Raw genomic sequence first — 21,354 nt, 5'->3', positions numbered from 1 at the left:
GAATGACATGTATTAAATATTTTCATCTTTACTAAATAATTGTAGAGAAGTTGCAGCCTTGAAGGAGCTAAGAACAAGGCCTGAATTCTGTTCATGTTTACATTAGCACAAATTTTGAAGAAAGTCCATGAACTTTGTAAGGCTAATATAGCAGTACCTATATGACAGCAGTACACAGTTTCAAACAGAAAAAGAAGTTACTGTAACACTTTATTGTTCAGGTTGTACACTTAGTAAAGAGCTCAGCAGCTGAGTGCAAAGTTAATGTTTATAAAGAAATTGAGCCTCCCAGTCCTAGCAGGCAAAGGGAGTTGTTTTACCTTTTGGTGTTTCCCCAAGAGGAGCAAACTTGTCATATGAAAAACAAAATCTAGAACTTTTGCATGTTGTGGAAAGTTCCCTGAAGAGTATAGAGAAGAAAGGGATAAAGAAAACTGTAAATGTGTTAGAACGTCTTAGCAGCAAAGGGAACTGAAGTTGCAATCTATTCTTGGTAATAGGTTATAGGGTAAATATGTAATAGGATAATATCTAAATATTCCATGAAATACCAAAAGCTTTGAAGCATCAATTAAATTTTGATCAAGTCTTTTGTATCCAAAGTATAAATCAAGCTGATGAATTTACACCATATCTAATAATGTTTCTTTATATATTTAGTGTAATCTCAAAACGGGATCAAGAGGTTTGTCTAGCAGAGAGCCACATTAAACAGAAGTGCTTGAGCTATGAGTGTGCTACCTGCCTGTCAGATATGACTGTGGCAAAATAAACGTGGTAGATCATAGCCACATTTATTAACTAGATCATAGTTTTATGTCTTTGGCAAAATCTGATTTTGAGCTCAGTGACATGGATGAGTTTTAGCTTGGGCATGTATCTAATTGTATATTTAGGGTCATAGGGAACACTGGGGTTTTCATAGACAGAATAGACAGGAGAAAAGGCAAAGAATTTAAACAATGAATTGCATATTACCTCTGAAAAGGTTGTTTTGAATGAGTGACTTTTATGTGATCATAGTCTGCATTTTAATGCCCCTGAAAAAGAAAGGCTACAGTTTTATTATTGGAAGGAAATTTATCACATTTTTATAGTGAATTTATAGCTTTTGCAATATAAATCCAACTGTATTATTTCTGAAGGTTGAGCTGAGTCTTGTTCCTTTTAAAGACAGTGGCAAAATTGTTATTATATGCAGAGGCATTTTCAAAGCCAATAGCAAATTCAATACCAAAGAAAGGTGGGTAGCCAAGAAAGGCGGGAGCAGATGGGCAGTTTGCCATCAGTATAAAAATGGGGAACGTGAGAAATGTCATAGATCATGGCTCATACTGTGACTTCAATCTGCCTTGGGGAGTGCTAGCAAACGTGGTGGCTATTTAGGAGGTAAAGACAGCCCTTTAGAGCAACCCTCTCCCCAGTGACTCCTTACTGAATGTAACAAGTGTGGTGAGCTTACTGCAAAGCAAGTGTCATTTTTAGTGATAGAATATTTTAGTGTGTTTGTGGACATTTCTGTCTGTAATGCATGCACATGCACATCTTTAGGTCAAAGCTGCTACAAAATTTTGTCCTTCGCTGTTTATTTAGAATACATATTCCAAGCATCTCTGCTGTATGTTTGGGGAGTTAGGTTGTAGTGAGGTCTGTGCATCTTCCCTATATCTCTCCAGAGATACAAGGAAAGGGAATTTTGACCCTAGATCATTAGGCTCTCTCTGTGAAATTTGTTTGGATGTAGTCTGGACAGCACTGAGGACTTACAAAACTGAACTGTATTAAGTATTACTGCTTGACTTTCATTGCAATTGCAATTTTTTAATAAAAAATAGTTTTGGGTTTCCATTGTAGCTCTTGATGTCTGGCAAGGTTTCAGTGACCAAGAATGTTTGGGAACTCTTACATGCTTTTGATATACAATGGCATTTGCCCAGAAATAAGCTCTGTAGGACATATATGTGTACCCATACATATCTCTTAGAAATGGCAGCAAAAATATCTATGGATTTCCATGGCTACCAGTAGTTCATTCAGTGCATGTTGGTCAACAAAATTAAACTTTTTTTTAGTTTATGGGGCAAGGCTTTCTGTGTAACTGTTTTTGGGGAAATCTCTTAATAGATTAATATGGAAATAAATTCCTGTAATTAAAAATTAATCTCTCACACAGACATGAAGGTGGAGTATCAATCAGCTGATAATATGAGCAGGTGTGGCCTTTCATATAGCTTCTGCAATAAGTCTGTTTTGTCCTGTTCAAATATTGTCTGTTATCCCAGAAAAAAATAAGCATAGTTTTTTTTGAATGTGCTGTGGAAGAAGCACACACCTAGTGTATCTATACCACCGGAGATTTTATTAATTTTTTTATAAATAGCTAGGAAACCAAGAAAAGCAATTTTAGTTGCATTTCCTATACCGAGGGAATCTGGATGTGAAGAATTATGGGAATCACTGTTGTCTCAACAAGTGTGTACAGGGACACATGGTGACACAGAGTAATCTGAAAATGTTACCAGTTTATACTATCTGAATTTGCTATTTTTGAGAAGTAGAGTATCTATGTACATTGCTAAAAATTATACTTGTTAAAATATTACACATTCAGAAAACAAATATGGACCCAATTTTACTTGAATTTCATAGGTTATTTTACCAGAATACACAGTAAACACTGTATTGATTTTTATTCATATGGAATATATTTAAGCCTTAAGCAACAAATGCAAAAAATATTAAGACTAAGGGGTTTTTTTGTAAGTACAATGTGAATGTGTTACACAGCTACTGCTTTCAGGAAAAAACTTAAAATGCAAAATAATATAACAGTGTAAGATCTGCATATCTCCAATTGCTTCCAAAATGCTAAAAATTAGTTACCATTTTGCTGCTCTCTGAGAAATGAGGACACTTCCATATTTTGAGACCTCCTTGAACATTATTTTATGAACATTTCTGATAGTGTGTCAAAATAAATGCAGATGTCTGTGTAAATTTTAGAGAACCTAAGAAAATGCCTACTCTTTTCAGTGAAAGCTTCTAATAAATTGTTGATACTCCTAGATTGGGAATGAGTCTGTCACCCTGAGACTGAAATTTCAGAGATAGATCTCTTTACCTTTCTCTGGATGCTTTGCTGTGTTAAGGCCTGATACTGTATTGAAAACTTAAGCTGCACTTTCTTTTTCAGCTTAGAAAGGGCTTGTAAGATATTGTAAGACAAACCTGTGCCCATAACAATTTTCATCAGTTGATAGCCTGCCATAAGAGGCTTTTTTCCAGAAAATTTAGTTTCTTTTCCTCCTGAGAAAGTATTCCCAAAGAAGTTTGTTGTCAAAAAAGAAGGGGAAGGGATAGAACACCTGCACCAGAAAAATACTGGACTTCAGAGTAGGATGAAAGGTGATAATGGTTAGTGGCACTTTTTGGCATGCAGTCACTCATTCTTGGAACTCTGTCTGGTCCATCAACATCTCTGTGGTGAGGTGCAATACACCTCCTCTGCTTTCAGGAGCACTGAAACCTCACTGAGGGATTTCTACCACCACCATGTCAAATTGCAGCATGGCTGTTTTATATTCAAGGTTCATCTTCATCTCTCTCACTATTTTTACTTTTTTGAGATTCTCTGCTACAGAACTGAGAATAAGAAGGCAGAATTTCACTGTACCTTCATTCCATGTTCTATTTTACAGAATAATTAAAATTCCAAATTGGCAACCATTAAAAAAAATCTGTAGTGATTGCCTACTTTAAAACAATAATAAAACTAGATGCACATTCAGCTAGACCAGAATGTTTTATGGTTTTCATGGAAACAGCCATCTCCCTGGATAGATATTTTAATTAATTTATTTTTAACCAGTAATGTATGTTGGATATCATATTTAATCTCTAAGATTGTCTTCCTATTGAACTGAGACTTTTGTGCTCATGTAAATATGTATATTCATATGCATTCATAGTTTTCCTTCTGAATAGCTTCTAAATTCATAGGTTGACTTAAACATTATGTAATACAAAGAGGGAGTTCTTCCAGACATTTTCAAGTCAGATGTCATGATATTTGAAGGTGAGATGAGGAAAGATATTCTCTGTCACCTAGTAATGGGAAATGTTTTACATAACTGGGCTGTGTTTTATCTAGTTTTTCGATTACTTGAATGCAAAAAACATTGAAAGACAAATAGAAAATGAAGGAAGCCAAGTTAACATTTTTTATGTCTGCCTAGTCAGTTATAATGTTGATAGATTACCCTTATATATCTTGTTGAGGAGATTTTTATTTTTAAAAATGATTTTATTTATCCTATAAACAGACTAAGAAAATAAAAATAAATATTTTGACTCGATAGTAGAACAATAGGCAATGAGCCCAATTCAGTTGAATGCTATAGTAATATATTAAACAAAGAAAAGGGGAGGACAAAGCCTTTTCCACAAAGGTAGCAAATGAGAAAAACAAGCTGTGAAATAAAACCTGACAAAATGCTGTAAATCAGGACACCTTGATATCTCAACATACCAGAAGGAATCTGACCTTATTAATATGGAGATAAGGCAGCACAGGAAGGGCAAACAGTGGGGAGCATTTCTGCTGGTAGAAGAGGTATCTGGTAATTCCAGTGAGGGGTGAAAAGTTAATCTGAGTACAGTAGTTTTCACTCTGCTGCTGCAAGAACCTGGTTGCAGCTCTCTCTAGAAAAATAATCTCTTTGATCCTTCAAAACTAGATCCTGCTGGTGCTGATTTTTTTGTTCTCCCCTCCAGATACCTATTATCTTCTGCTGGTTCTGAGACCTGGTGTCCATGTTGTGCAGTTTTGCCTGCACTGTAAGAAGGCAGAAACATGTAAGATGGCAGAATAGAGTGGGGGCTTGTTAGTTGGAGTGAGACAGTGACAGCAATGAATTATTTTTTGCTGTTTGGCGAAACAGGGAAAGGGGAAAAGATGAATATAGCTGAAATAGTGAAAAAAGAAAACATCCAGAACAATTTACCTTGCCCAGCTAACTTGATTCTTTTACCTTTATCTCCTCAACCCATAATGGTGTGTGTCAACTCCAGTAGGAGTAGAAAAATACTTCTATAACAATGAAGACAGATCTGGAACAGATATCACACAGAAAGAGACTATGGTAGAGGGAGGTAGAAGATGGAGGTCTTAAATGCCTGATGCTGTTTGTTTCTTGTCTTTATTTCTCTCGATGCTCTTTTTTGTTTGCTTGCTTGGTATATATTCGTGTGTGCTTATAAATTTATTGTATTTGTAAATATTCAAATATTTGTTCATTTCTTGCAATTCAGGGAAGCTGAAGTCAATATGGCAGTCCCATCTTTACTCATAATATTATCTATTACTCAACCAGTAAAGGAAATTTCAGTGAAGTGGAGTTACTTAAAATATAGTATGAACACTGTCATTTAATTCAAATACAGAATTCTGTAGGATAAAAACCATGGCACCTAAATTACCTCTTGAGTCTTTCACAGGAAAGAAAGCATAGATCGGATACACTTAATCACTATAATTAACTAGTTTACCTTTATATCTCTGATTAGCTGGAGATCATAAGCCTCTGTTTTCCTTTATATCTCTTTACAGTAGAATATATATATTCCTATTGTGAATGTCACACTGGTTGTGCTCTTTGTGACAATGGAATTAACTTCTTGGCCAGATGGCAAATCTATTAGTTCAATATGTACTTGCAGTGTAGTTATAAATTCAGAATGAGCTAAAATTAAATGCTTCCCATATGAGATAATTTCTTTTTCTGAACTTGTGTTAATTTATAACATAGTTAATAGAACTTTTTCTTTAAGTGTATCTTGTCAGAATGAGTGAAAGCAAACTTTAAAGAAAAAAATTATTTTGAAATATTCTCAATTTGCGGTTTACACTTTATGGAAGAGAAACCAGTAATTTGTGATTTATATAACAAATTTGTTAGTATGTCCAGGTTCAGTTGCACCACCTGCCCTTGACTGTAGAATTATGGCTTTATAAGAACTTTATGTGATAATGCTGTAATTTTTGGTAGATGCATTCTTAGCCTGTTCCAATCACGGGATTAAATGCTAAAATCTCATTGAAAAGCTTTAACATAATGTATTTTGCCTTGTTAATTTGGATAAGATGACACATACTCTAGGTAGAGTGATGAATTTGTAATTCTACAGAACTACACTTGAGCTCAAATTTGTGTCTAACATGATCCCTGATGGAGTCTATTTTTAGGGGTTTTTTTTAGTCATTTTTTTTGGTCTTGTCTTATTTTGAAAGTATCTTAGCAAAACAAAGCTGTGTGCATGAAGCTTCAGCAGACTGTACATATGATCATTTAATGTACCAAAAAGGATATATGCAAACACTGTGAATAAACTTTCTTCATTGCTTTAAAATTTCACTTAGTTTCTCTTAAAGCTTTATTAGTAGCACTGTTATATAAAACACACTCTTGAAAGAAAGTGACTTGTAGTTGAAGCTATGCTGTCAGCATCTTGCATTACTTAACTGAGTACATTACTAGAATTTTTTTCTACAATTACTGATCATAGAAAAGTAAATTATAGTTAACTTTGAACATAACAGAGGCATTTCCATTTGTAAATTAAAGTATTGTAATGTAATTGTAATGTAAATTAGTGTAAATCAGTGTATTCATCTGCATAGAGTCTAGTCTGCCTTCATGCTGCTACTTCGCACTGCCTACTTCTAATTTCTCTTTGTGATTTAGAGACAGATTTATGTTGGGTGTTAATGGTCATTATTACATGTCTGTTTTTGTGTATAAATATACATATTTAGGAATATAGATATATACAAAGACACACACACCCAAATTGGTAACTGTTCTGAAACAGGAATCTGCATTATGCTCTCTGATTTCAGGAAATATGGCAACATGTGGGTAAGACACACAGAGATGTTTTGGTGCTTTTTGGCTCCCTCAGTGATATGGAGTGATCTGTCACAGACATGCTTCCACTGATATCGTTAGGTTTACTGTATTTTCTTTCCTTAGCACATAAAAATTTATTTATCATGTGCTCAGAAAATAGCTGCCCAACATTTTGCTAATCTCCTTTGTCAGGGAGTCTGAAACTCTTTGATGTTGCAGTGGTAAATGCCGTGGTTTGCCAGAGCACACTCTGTCCTGTCCTCTGTTCTCAAATGCTTCCTGTCCTGTATTCAGCCTGTTTAAATATACTGAATATCTGGATGTTACCATCTAAACAGGTTGTCTCTAGGCTGGAATGTGCCTTAATAGCATGGCAGGGTTATTGTTAAAATTTAGAATATTTATAGATGTTATAACAACTATGTTCTAAATGTTTAGAACATTTATTGCTCCTTTAGGAGCCTTCCCTGAAAAGCTAAAGCTGTCTTAGTTACTGCAGTCCTGCCTAGTTTGGTGCAGAATTATGCTGCCAGAACAATATGTATTAGACTGATCAAGAGGAATTGGGATGAAATCACTCTGGAATCATTGTAGCCAATGGACACTTCTGTGTTCTAGCTCACTTTTGTATTAAAAAGCAACCAAATGAAAATAAAAGCTGAAATAAAACCTGAAATAAAAACATGACTTCAAGTACTTCAAATGTGGGATGTCCTCCCTTTTCTGGTGAGACATTTAAAATTAGTCTGAAATATCTAAGAGGAAAAGTTTTGAGCATGTTTAACCAGCAACTAAGAAAAAACAATCTTCCCCTTCTTTTTGACTTAGAACGTTCTGTTTAATTTTCATAGAAATATAGTTAATCTTGAGATTAAAAGTTGAATGTGTACAATAAACAATTCATTCCATGAGAGATTTAAGAAATTCTTGAGTCAGAGTTAGAAGAAAAATGTGATTTTGATGAATGCAAGCAAAGTATGGAAAAGACAGTATTACTGTAGACTATTTTTTTTCCACCTGTTGATTTTGAAAACAAGAGAATTGTTGGCTAGGGACAGATGCAGTATGGCAAGTTACTGCAACTGCTTGTTTTGTGTCCATGGAAAATTCTGATTTTTATAGATTCTGATATTTCCATCTAGTTTTTCATTAGGAGTCAAGACTGTCAACATCAAAATTAAACTAGATGTTGAGAGAAGTAGGCCTACAATTCAGAGTAGGGCTTTCTAACTGCTTGGTTTGCATGCTGTAGACTCCAGAAAGATACATAGAGGGTGTAAAATTTGAAAGAGCATTTTCTGCTAGAAATTTGCCTTCTACAATCTAGGCCAGTCTTTTTATCATTTGCTATATACCCCCCAGCCAGCTGTCCTCTGATGATTGTAATTGATTTTAAATGGACTGTTCTGCAATATATTAATGATTTACATCTTCATGTAGTTATTAATTTCATTCTTTCTAAAAATACTGCCTTATGGGATCCAGCTCTTTATGGGAAATAATAGACCAAATGTTTGTTTGCTCAGTTATTAGTTGCTGGGTTTCACCTGATTTCTGAAGAGTTCAGTTTTTAATTATATTTGTGAAATAAAGTTATACATAGAAAGTCTATCTATACATAAAAGATGCAATAAATTAAAGTACTGTATGTGCAACACAATTTTTTGGTTCTTTTTTTGTTTGGTTTTTGTCCTGGTGAAATAATGGCTATAATGCTAGCTGTGGTAGGAGTCCTAACTTAGAGGGTTCTGGTTTAAAGACACACAAATCTTTTTGATTTGAAAAAAATCAAAAAAATAGAAATAGAAATCTTATGCTGTTTTTTCATACTAATGAAGTATTAATAATCTTCTGAATTGGCTGTTCAGGCCAGGTTCAGATTGTTCAATACCTTATTTCTTTTTCTGTTTTCAGGAGACACTAGATTTGAGTAGAATGTTATTTTTAGGGTAGACAATGGCCTTTTTTTGACATTGCCAAATTATAATACTGCCATACATTATGCTGAAGGCTGAGTCGATATATCATGATGAGAAGTCAGGGCCCAGTTTCGGGAAAATGGTGCATGAACACTTCAATGTATTCAGGCTTTTCACCTCTTCTCTTATGCCAGTTTTGGTTGACAAATTGCATCAGAGGTTACTTGGTTATGTGCTGGAAACCTTTTTTTCTTACAGACATCACATTCTGAATGTTAATGTCTTTCTGCAGTATAGAACCCTGCATGGAGGAGGTCCAGATAAGTAGCCTCTAAAGCCCTGGATTTCTTCCAAAGTAGTTTATTGGTTTTCTATTTATAGCCATGTGCCTGTCCAAGTGTTATGTGCCTGAGCTGTTGGATCAAAGGTTTGTTCAGACAGCAGTGAAGCCAAGGCAGCTGCTTCATGATGTGTGTGCTCAGGGTCCACAGCCCCCTGCCCAGGGCAGGGATTCTTCCCACCCCTGTTCCACGAGGCTGCTTGCTGCTGAGCCCTGGGTGTGGGGGAAGGCAAACCTTTGGACTATCTTTCTCTTGGCAGAGGCTCTTATTTGTGTCTTTCTCAGCCAAGTCTACCTGCATATGGATCTTCTAAAATTTTGGAGATAATTACATTATATTAATCTTTCTATATAAATCAAATACAGATTCAAAATACACTGGGCAGACAGGGAGACTGCTGCACAGTGTGTCTTCTTGCTTGCCTGGAAAACACATTAAAGGATGTGTTCTTTGGAGTATTAGTTGGTGATTCTCTTGTTTCAGTGGTTAAATATGGGACTAAATATTTACTGTTGATTCTGATTTAAACTGTCTGCATTCAGTTTTGAAAGGTAAACAAAATACTCCAACTTGAAGTAGAGACTAAGGATTATTTTTGCCTTGCATGCAGCTCAGGCATTATAGCAGGATGCAGAGATCTAAGTCAACACAATGTGACATGATCAGGTTGTTCTCTGCTATAACTCTTGATTCCTTCTGTGGAAAAATGGAACTATTTAAGAATGTAGAAAATATATTCTGCAGCTTGGACTCAGGGCATGTCTAGTCCTGTGCTGTGTGCCTACCAGTGGGCACTGGAATGTTTCCTATCATCTCTAGCAGAGGGCACATCCCAGCCTGTTTTCTCTAGCATCTGATGAGGATGTATTTTTGAAAGCTTTGTCTAACCTCTTTTTAAACCTCCTGCTGCTCTTTGCTTTCATAGCCTCCTGTGGCAACAAATTCCAGATGCTTAATATCATCTTCATAAAAAAGTACTTCATCTTTTTGAAACTTAACTCCTGAAGTTTCAATAAACATCCACTATTCCTGGAATTGTAGTACTTGGTGCATAATTCTGCCTTCACTATATCTGATGTTCATGTGTAGCTATTGTACCCCTTGGTCATATTTCTTCTTCTCTCCAAACTATGGACTCCTGCCATTTTTTGGTCTGTCTTCCTAAAACACCTGTTCCAGCCTGTTAATAGTTTTGGGTATTCTTTTTCCTAGTGGCTTCTCAGTTCCCATATATGTGCAACTGCTTCATCCTACCTGCTTGTAGCTCTTTTCCTTTATCAAAGTTTATCCTGTTTTTGTTGACATACTCTCTAAAGAGTCAAGAACATTTTTAAATTTTAACCTGGTCTTCAATTTGTTCTGCTTTGGTTTTGATTGAAAACTTCAAAAGAACTTTTCATTTCTATTCCAGAATTTAGATTGTTAATGAGCAAAACCAGATACAAAGCAGAATCCTCTGAATCCATTCTAAATGCAGAATCCATTCTGCAAAAATGTCCTCCCATTTTTTCAATGAGCTTGATTTTTCAGCTTTACACCTCTCCTGTGATAACCTGGACATAGTTGCTGTGGTTTGTAAGAAAGTTTTTAATAAAGGTGAGAGTATACATTTTTTTCAGGTTCTCCAGCAGGACAATAGGGCTTGTGACTAGGAAAGATAGAAATCAGACTTGATCAATGTGACTTTTGCATGACAAAGCTTCTTACCTTCTACATATCTACATAGGTTTTAGAGACTGAAGCTAGAACAACTAGCTTATTGTTTCCCAACCTCTACTGTCTGATCACTCCTTTTTCTTGAATATGGGTTGCACTTTTGCTTTTTCCAGGCTTCTGATACTTCACTCAGGCTTGTGAGTTTTCAGAGCTGAGTCCTAAAGGTTCTCTGTTAGTTTCAGCCACTACCCTAAATATCCAAGGATGAAACTTAACTAGGTCCAGCCAAATTAAAAATACTAACTTACCTCAGCAATCTGTTTCTTTTAAAGAGGATTTTAAGTGTTGATTTGCATTAATCATACTAGGTGGGAGATTCAAGATGAAGATTATTAGTGTATGCAGATTCCAGATTAAGGGGAAATAGTATTTATAGTAATGTTTTTCTCTAATAAACACACATGATCAAGGGTAATCAGGAATGATTGCTAATTCTTCAAGTCCAGTTTCTTGCTATCTTTGGCAGGTGTATTGCAGCACCCCATAGAAGCCGACTCATAAACAGCTCTTTAAGGGCTGTTGAACAGTTATGGGTGTTGCAGACAAGTGCTTCTGTTGTCACATTTGTGTTCACGGGTGTTGCAGGAAAGGGCAGACTAATGAAATGACCAAAGATGTGAAAGCCTGCCTCTTAGAGCCTGTATTAGTGTGGTGTATAGGTGTTGCCTTCTTCAGTCTGTAAATAGGTATAAAAAAATGAAGCAGAAGTTCAAAACCATGACATGTTTTGTTATGTAGTCAGTTTTATCAGTAGATGCAGCAATAGCATTGCAATTTCATGGCTCCTTTTTTGGGAGAAGACATTCTTGTACTGCATTGGAGAAAGAATAAATTCCTGATTAAAATCTCAGTCTCAAAGAAATGCCTGTTGTTTGTGAAGAAACTGAAAGCTTCAGGAGCCAGTGAAGTGTTCTTAAGAGCTTTTGAGCAATGTGAGTGCAATAAAGATGGAGGCCTTTTTCTTGCTCTTATTCTCAATTCTGCATGGGTATCACAGGCTCTGACAAGCTTAATTGGCATAGGCTATCCTTTTTCTTAATAATAAACAAGCAGGTCCTTCCCAGATTAAACTTTAGTCTGAATAGTACTGTACTGAATAACCATTGTGCAGATTTTGGCTTTTCTTCTCACTCTCTCCCTAGAGGTATAATAGCATGAAAAAACTCCCATGCTTTGTTTTAGTAATGCAGTGTTTTGGTGGATTTATTTTAACTTAGGTATTGTTTAAGCTAGTTGACCAGGTGAAAGAAACACATTTTACTCACAGTATTTTTGATAGTCTTTGTTCCTGCAGGAGTTTCTTTTCCAATCTTCCTTAAGCCCTGAACAAATCTTTCTCTCATGCAACAGAATTTCTTGCCCATCAGTACAGTCAGACTTGTAGGGGGTCTAGTCCTGGGCCTCTTAGCATCTATAGCAGCCTTTAAATATGTAAAAGAGAGAATTAAATGCTCTGTTCACTGTTTTCCATGAGTACTGGAAAGAAAAAAAGAGTTGTTGCAGCATAATAGACTTAAGTTAGGCATCAGTCAGGTGCTTAGATATGGGATGGGGTTGCCTGAAAAGACTACAGGATCTCTTTCAACTCTGGATTTTTGAGGACAGGCTAAACAAATATCTGTTGGAATTAATATTTGTATAAATTAACTCTGTATATGGACAGATGGACTGCATAAGTTTTAGAGACCCCTGTATTCTGTGATTAAGGGTTGAAGACTGAAAGCCTGAACGCTGAGGCATTTTCCGGAGGAAACAGAAGGATAGGTCTGAAAAGCTCAGAGGGATCCCAGTTGCCAAGGGGATGCACAACAAGACAGCATCAAACAAAGAGTCTGCCCAACGCCACCAACACAGGGATCTGAGGAGGAGCCCAGCAGGTCCCTTCTAGCCTGTCAGTGGTGTGAGCTCGTTGATTTGGGGTTCTTTCATGATGCCTGCTATTCCTCACACATAGATGCACACAGAGGCATGCATGGATGGTACAATAGAGCAGGGATATGGTCTATCCTAATCTGTTTCAAATAGGAAAAGGTTATTTGAAAATGGTCAGCTTTATGGCAAATTGTGTGAAAAGAAAGATTTATTACTGTTGTGAAAAGACTTGTTTGATGCAAGTAGCTGTTTTTATACTTTCTATTCTAGTATAAATATGAATTTTAATGTAAACATTTTCCAAACATTAATTTATAATGTAATATATAGATTGAAAAGCAATGAAAAAACCCGCCACTCAGCAGGAATAAGTTCAACATGAACTGTGAAACTTTTTTAAATCTTCTTTACTCTCTTTAATTTTTTTTTACTGGTCTTTACTTGACCTTTCCGACCTGTGACTGAAAAGATAGAGTTAGGAGAATCACAAATTTGTAATTTTTTGCTTTATTTTATTTACTATTTTGTGCTATCCTTAGTTCAAAGAAAAACTACTGTAGTCACCCGGGGGGGTTTTGAATGTTGATTTAAAAGGTTCCCTATGCTATTTGTAACCATACTGTTAAGCTGGTACTTAGGGAAAAGTGAGATAATTAATCCATTATACTTGCATAATATAAAGGATCTGTGAAATAAGAGCAGTAAAATAGGTTTGTGTGGTTCTGTCTTTATTTTGGTGCTGGTAGAATAGCAGTGTTCTTACTAATAGTACTAAGCTTGTGCTGCTCACAGTGAGCAGTACTCACAAACTGCAGAGCTTGACAAGCTATATCCATGAAAGAACAGTGATTTAAACTTCATACAATTTTCAACTACAACACAGGAGTCGAGAAACCTTGAATATATTCCCCAAAATTATGTGGAATGGAAATTAATGTTCGATTAGGAGGATCCATTCAGAATTATTTTGACCTCTTAGAAATTGCTGCCATAAGATTTCCTGGTATTTAACTTTAAGCATTTGTTGCTTCTGCCCTTTTTCCCCCACATCCCCTCCTCCTTGTGGTACCATATGATTTTTGGTACTCTGTAGATTTTGTATTGATTTGGCCTTCAAGCTTTAAGCAGGCTGAGAGGTTTCCAGAGGTGTGTTATGACTTACAGCTCTGTGGCCACCTTTTAGTGAAGCATTGCCTGCTGTCTCTGTGAGCACTGGCCCAGCCTCGAAGGCTGATGTGGTCCCTGCTGGCCCAGTGGTCCCACTACTGTCTGTGGTTGTTGTGCAGCTTGCATGGCAGCGTGACAAGAAGATGGGAGTTACTCCCTGGAGCAATAGCATGTAGTCTTTCACACCATGTGGCAGCTAGGATGCTTGTGCTACAAATTTATCCTGAGTAACTCAAAATTAGTCCCAGTGGGTAGAATGGTGGCAGTTAGTCTGAGTTGGGAGGAAAAAGAGCCCTATCGTTGTGAGCCCTGCTGGGTCACACCCCCTGCTCCTAGGGACTAGAAAACGAGCCCAGGCTCTTTTTGGCTCTTTTTGGTTTGCTGGTTATGTGAGTAGCTTTGCTGCCTTGCTGCCATGGTGATACATTCAGTGCATGGAGGAACGTGCATTAAAGAGTTCCTGCGAGTGCACTTGCAGTACTGCAAAAAACTGCATGAGACAGTGGTCATCCTAACAGCAGTCTGAAGTGTCCTGATGAAGAAATGGCATACTGCAGTGTCCCAGACCTGAATGCCTACTTTTCTTTGGCTGTTCTTAGTTCTTGTTGCTAGTAGTATGAGGCAATGAGAGTGTTGAACAATTTTATCCTATGTCCCACTGTGCAGCCTTAGTTCTGGACACTCAAGTGCAGTAATTTACAACTCTTTTCAAATGTTACCATGATTCTACCTAGTAGCAGGGAAAAAAAAACTTTCCAAATTTATTTCTTTAATGAGTTAGTTTTGTTATGGGTGAAGAACATTTTCTTATGCTGAATTCTGGTAAGATTTTAGTTACTATAATAGAAATACAGATTTAAACATGTATTTGAAATGTATAAAAGCGTCTAATAAGCATTATATTTAAAATATGCTTATAACCTGAACCACACATTTGGTATTACTGTTAAAGGCTACATTTATCACTAAATTTCAGATTAGTTTTTCCTGTTTGTCTGAAGAAGTTGTTTGCTGTGTTTTGTTTTTCATGGACTGAAATAAAGTGTTTATATCTGATTTATTCTGAAATGAAACATGAGCATATTTCTCCTGAGAAGTACACTAGCTGGGAAGTATTGGAATTTTTTCTTATTTAAAAAAAGAGTTAGACCTTTTCTTTAGGTGTATGGGAAAATGTTCTTATTACTCTGAAACTTGTTGCTTCTTAAACAAAATATTGAGAACAATGGAAATACTGTGAAATTGGTTATCAGCTGCAAGTGTGATGTTGTTTCCTTTCCCTTACACTTTTCATGCTTTCCCACTTTCCCATTCCTTTATGAGGCCTTTTCCTACATGTGACATTTTAATTATGGAGCAATAATGAAAATTAAGAAAATGACTATCGCAATAGAAGTTAGACATTGATGTTTTTATATTTGGATGTGGTCTTGTTTAAATTTACTTCAGCAGGAAATTGCACGGTATATTTGTTTGAACATTTGGTTTCAGAATAGAATATACTTTATCCAGCTATGTAAATTGCATGTCAAGAGACTGTCTTTAGGAGATTTCACATTTATCTAGGGGGCTACCAGCTGTATCTGATTTATTACTGCAAGATTTCATAAGGTAGTGCTATGCCATGTTTAATATTTAATCTGAGATGTGAAGGGCATTGCCTATTGTACTGAGCAACAGTTTCCCATTGTTTCCTTGAATCCCATTTATCATCTGTGAATGTGTTCTGGATTTTGTTTTTGTGTTCATTATATTATAGATATTGTGGGGCAAGGACTTCCCAAAGTGTCTGAGTGGCTGTGACAGTCATAGTGACAATGTCAGGTACTTTTTGTAGCAATAGAAAAAAAAGACTTTGCTCTTCAGTCTTCTTGCAATGACATGTTTTATCTGAACTAAACACAACAAAACTTCTAAGTGCCATCCCAAGTGCGTACTTTACCTGTGAGCCACAATCAGAAAATACTTAGTTAATGTAGGAGTCATTATTTTAATGCATAATGCTTTCCTTGTGGTACAAACAGAAAGCAGTTTGAATTATGAATATTATTTGTGACATGAATTATTAAACAGTATCTGAGAGATTTAAAATACATCTCAAGGTGATACATGAAGGACAGTTTTGAGTGTTTTCATCTTGAGGTGTGTTTCATGTTGACAGCTATTGCAGTAAGGTCTTCAAAGAAATTTAGATCTTATGTAAGTGTTTCAGAGACTCAAGTTGTTGACTAGAATGTGCTCATGCCATTAAAACTTTTTTAATCTTAATCTCTTTCAGTCCCAGCAAAGATGCATTGTGATCTTTGCACTGGTATGCTGCTTTGCAATTCTGGTTGCACTGATATTTTCGGCAGTGGATATTATGGGAGAAGATGAGGATGGACTCTCAGAAAAGAACTGTCAAAATAACTGTCGGTAAGAGGTAACAAACAAAACTTCTCTTTTGGGGTGGAAAGGAACATATGTGTGTTACATAAGGGCATGAAGTAATTGCCATGGTCCTGTGGTGTTATTGGGAAGAGTAGCTAACAGAGGAAGAAAGTGGTTTCTCATTTTAAATTTTTGGTTTTGGAGGTTAGTTTAACAAAATTAAAGCACACTTTTTGAAGTTATTTTTGATGGTGTGTTTTGAGCAAGACCCTTGTGTTAGATCAATTATTTTGTACGCCTGAGCCAAAGCCCATTAAGTTTCAGTAATTGAGTTCGGAGGTGGATCACATAGTTCCCAGTTCTTTCATGTCTATTTCTCATCAAGACACTTCTTTCTTTCTTTCTTTCTCCAGAAAGGTCACTAATGCCTTTTGACCTAAGATTGCTGTCCCTTCTATGTAGGGGGAGCTTTTCTATTTCCTGTTTGATGCATTCCTGTTATAGACATAGTGGCTTACCTGTGAGCTGTAAAGGAAATCAGTGATATGATCAGAACGATGAGTGTTGACAGTGTTGAATTAAGATTTGCCTCAGATGCCTGCCATAGCTGTGTATATCCTTTAACTTTTGGTTCTGTTAGTTTTAAGTAAGTGATTAGTTTTTTAAGCCATTCATTTCCTGACTGTGAATCTCATTTTGCTGCTCCTCACTGTCAGCTTCCTCCATTAATTGGTTCATTAGTGATGACCAGTGCTTTTCCTGGGTTGTCTTCTGGGCCTCTTCTGTCCGCCAAGCTGATGGAAAAATCATTTGTAGGCAACGGCTGGGTATACATTGGGTAGGAGCTAATTGACATTTGCATTTTAGAATAATTTATGAAAGATTAATGTTTCTTTGAGCTTTTGATCCTTATTTCTGTTATTCTTTGCTCATTTTGTGTGCAGACTCTTTAGGGACAGTACCTTTTTATGCTGCACCTGTTACATTACAGACAGCACTAATTCAGAATCCAGAAAATTTTGTAATGTCTTTTCAATTATAATGGGGTTTTTAAAATATTGTTTGCATGCTGCTTAAGAAACCAAAAAAAAAAAGCCCCAAAAAAACCCCAAAAAAACCAAAAAAAAAACCCAACACAAGAGGATTCTTTAAATCTGTACCTCCTTCCAAATGGAATATAGGTGCAGGATCAGGTAGCTTTGTCCTGAAACCAACTGTCCATCTGGCACTTTTTGCCATAATTGTTTTTAGGTTGTGTTTTGTTCACTTCATTGTACTCCTACAGATCTGGGAAGGCTTCTGATATCTTCTCTGAATTTTCTAGAGCTGAGCCAGCTTTCCTTTCCCCATCAAAGTCTTAAGTGGTCTTTTACTGTGAGGTGTTGCCTTCCAAAATTTTTGAAGATACTGCATGTGTCACCTCTACACCCACTGTCTTCATGTGTGAATCTTTGACAGAACTAGGTCAGATGAGGGGAAAGTCTTTCTGCTCATTGGCTTCAGTGCGCTGCACATGACTTCAACACAGTCGGAAACTACTGCACCATGTTTCCTCTTAGTTGTATCAACTCATGGTTCCCATTCTGTTCTGGGTAGCTGTGTAGGCCTAGCCAAGGAAGGACTTCACCTTCTTCACTTTTAATTGTTCAAAGGAGAAAAAAAAATCAGAGTAGAAGTGATACACAGTACTAAGAAAAACGGGGATATTAATTTTTTTCCATGTGATGGATTGATTTCTTCTGTCTGTTTGTATGGATTACAGCAATCTGCCTTTCCAAAGAATACTTACATTTGCTCAATGTTCTGTTGGTTCACATGTGTCACGTGTGTCCTCTAACACAATCTTCTGGATTGTGTTAGAGGAGCCTGAGACTAAATTCAGCCCCTTGACTTTAAACATAAGAGTCAATTAAACTGCTCTGCATTTACAGGGCTAAAAGTGAGCCCAAAGCCCAGCTCTATTTTAAGGTGCCTTTCACAGAGTGATCCAAGTGCGTGATCTAGGTACTAATGCCTGAACTAGAAGGCACATAAATGCTGTGTGTACAAACTGCCGAAACCAGTTCTAATAACAGTATCCAAGTGCTGGCAGCTGCTACCTGCTAACATTGAGTCCTTCTCTACATGATAAAACTGGGGTCTTTTATGTGTTAAATACGTCACAGAAGTGTCACATTAGCTGAAGTGTCACAAATCAATGTCTGCCAATGGCATATATTTAGTACTTGGGCTAAGCACTTTTAATAAGACAAGAGTTACTGAATTCTTACATTTCTGCTGCGTGAGTATTTTCCCTGGCATTCAGGAAGAGGTGCATACATTTGCAGGATGTGCTGAGACAGAATGGTAATAGACGATTTTTAAACTTTTTTATAATGAAATGTTTGTCAAATATAAGTTTATATGCCTGAGCCTATAACTCTTTTTTTGGTTTTAACTGATTGAATTTGTGAAGAATGTTGATGGGAAAGGATGCTGTGGATTTGAGAAGAACTTTGCTGATGGTTTTTAGTGGCTGTTTTCTTTGGAAAATTTCTGTGTTTTTTGTTATAAAGGAAAATACACCTGAAATAGAACTGTGGTCTAGAAAATTTCTCTGGCTAGAAAGTTTTGGAGCTTGTGTGAAAAAATAGAATTTGAAAGAGAACGTAAGAAGACTTTAGAATCTAGAGCTTTTGCCAGTGGTGTTTTCCAGTAAAGCTTACATCTCTCCTTGTTGTTGTGATTGGATTGTTCAGGAACACAAATGCAGCTTTTCTGATCTGCTTGTAATTCATCATGAGGCTCCTCCTCTGTAAACCATTCCTTAATTACATGGGGAATACTTACTGCATATGTTCCCAAAATGACCTTACTCTTTATTGATGTATTTATTTCTCTTGGGGGCTTTGTAACAAAAATAAGTCAGGGAATAGGAAATCAAGCTTTTTTGCATATCTTCTCTGATTGCCGGAGAGATTGATGCTACCCATCCTATTAAAAGGAATGTCAACGGATTGAAATTAAAGCAAAAAAAAAGTAGCAGTGACTATGAAAAGTTGGGGCTTTGCAGTTTGTGCTCGTTATGTGATGGAAACTATTCTCTTGAGACATCCACAGTAATGTTGTTCGGCAGCCCTGATGGATGAGACTGGTTAAGAGGATATATCTTAGCAGTCTGGGAATGTTGCCTGTCTTGCTGTGGGTCCATTAGACACTGAATCTATAAAATTAGATTATTGTAATTTGAAAATAGTACATTTTAATGGCTGATCTATTGTGAATAAATCTTGGCTAGCCTCTGTGTAACTCTGTGTCAGTTAACACTTACTTTGTTGGAATTGACTAATAAACTCTAAAAATTGCAATTTGGGAAACAGAAGAAATTACAACTATCAAGAGATTGTCTCTGCTATCCAAACAATTTGAACCAAGGTTGTTTTGATTTATTAATGGTAACTTGAGCTGTTCAAGGCTCAACTTGAGCCTCTTCTCCTGCTTGTTGGTGCTGATAGGCATGCTAGGGGTCCTACAGAGTTTGCACATGCCCTTGGTTATCCTTGTCTCATTGGGCTTGCCAATATCCATTGAAGCAGTGGTAGCAGCTGGCATAGCTCCTACCTCTGGCTGTGGGTTTGGCCCGGTCTCTTGAGAGGAACTACAGAACAAGGAAAAAGGGGAAGCAATGGTAGCTACTTTCCGTGCTTACCAAGCTAAAACTAAAACTGTTGTCATGATTTTTTTTTCAATATGGCCTTACTCTGATGATAATTGGAAGGATGTTCTTGCTTTCTGTTTGTGTATGTTTTCAAGGCAGATTCTGTCTTGCATTCTGTTCCAGTGATGCTGGTTTGGTAATTTCTCTTCTCCTCAGAGTCATATATAATGAAGGCACTTGCTCTTTTGTGTTTGGATTTACATTGGAAGAATTTGCTGTTGTTTATGACAGGAGTGGCAAAGCCTATTTAGTTCACTTCTTAATTGTAGGGAGGCTTTGTCCAGTCCTGCCCTATAACAAGGAGGCCATGATACCTGAGCAGTGTTTGTGATTTCTTTAGATATTGTTTGGATTGTTTTGGATAAGGATTGGTATCCTGGAGAGGAGCTGAATCTTCCTGTTGACGGGCAAAGCTTTAGAATTCAACAGTACCCTGCAACACTGAATTTTAGAGATTAAATCTAGTTGCATACAATAATTACTTATATTGAACAATTACTGTGTGTTGCATGCATTGCTTTCAATTTCATTAGATGATTATTCTCTGGTTGTGAAAGAGGGCCCACAATGATTTTTTTCTGTTGCTTTATAAATCTTTCTTTCAACTACTCTGCTATTTCACTGAGTAGGGTTTTGCAGCACTGTTAAATAAGCATACTGCAGCACATGCTTACAGTCATTTACCTTGGAAGTGCTTTGCCCCTGGCTTATTGTGGAGGAGATTTTCTGTGTGCTGTGTGGGTTCTGAACATAGCAAGGTTTATATTGACTTGTTTCTATTTAATAAACAAACTATGACAAGCATAATAGTTAAATGTCTAAACAGAACAAGATGCTCAGATTTTGAAAAGCCTGTTAAAGAGCAACTGAAGATTTCTATTTACAAAACAACTACTCCACTTGGCATAAAAATGCTTTCTGTCAACATGATGGACTAGAGCATCAAGTCTATCCTCAGTCAGTTTGCAGACACACCAATCTGAGCAGGAGTGTTGATCTTCTGGAGGCTCTGCAGAGGAATCTTGAGGGGCTGGATCAATGGGCCAAGGCCAAAGGTATGAAGTTTACTAAGGCAAAATGCTGGATCCTGCCCTTGGGTCACAACAACCCCTTGCAGCACTGCAGGATGGGGCAGAGTGGCTGGAAAGCTGCCCAGCAGAAAAGGACCTGGGAGTGCTGGTTTACAGCGGCTGAACATGAGCCAGTGTCTGCCCAGGGGGCCAAGGAGGCTGGTGGCATCCTGGCCTGTGTCAGCAATGGTGTGGCCAGCAGGACCAGGGCAGGGATTGTCCCCCTGTACTGGTGAGGCTGCACCTCGAGTGCTGTGTCCAGTTCTGGGCCCCTCACTGCAAGAAGGACATTGA

The 21,354-nt window shown here is 36.9% G+C and overlaps 1 protein-coding gene across 6 annotated transcripts in view; it reads left to right on the top strand.

The window, feature by feature from the left end:
- Window positions 1–21,354, top strand: part of PLD5 (phospholipase D family member 5) — a 167,220-nt gene that overhangs the window by 51,683 nt on the left and 94,183 nt on the right. For 3 of the 6 annotated variants that reach the window (XM_066546587.1, XM_066546589.1, XM_066546588.1), the window contains one exon: window positions 16,202–16,338. In XM_066546587.1, the coding sequence (XP_066402684.1) occupies window positions 16,202–16,338 (137 nt within the window). Of the gene's footprint in view, window positions 1–16,201; window positions 16,346–21,354 lie in introns of those variants that run through there. The other 3 variants (XM_066546592.1, XM_066546591.1, XM_066546590.1) reach the window with 2 other exon arrangements.

The sequence above is a fragment of the Molothrus aeneus genome, chromosome 3, assembly GCF_037042795.1.
Source record: "Molothrus aeneus isolate 106 chromosome 3, BPBGC_Maene_1.0, whole genome shotgun sequence".
Lineage (NCBI taxonomy): Eukaryota > Metazoa > Chordata > Aves > Passeriformes > Icteridae > Molothrus > Molothrus aeneus.
The sequence above is the reverse complement of the archived record's forward strand: the minus strand, read 5'-3'. Positions and strand labels throughout refer to the sequence as shown.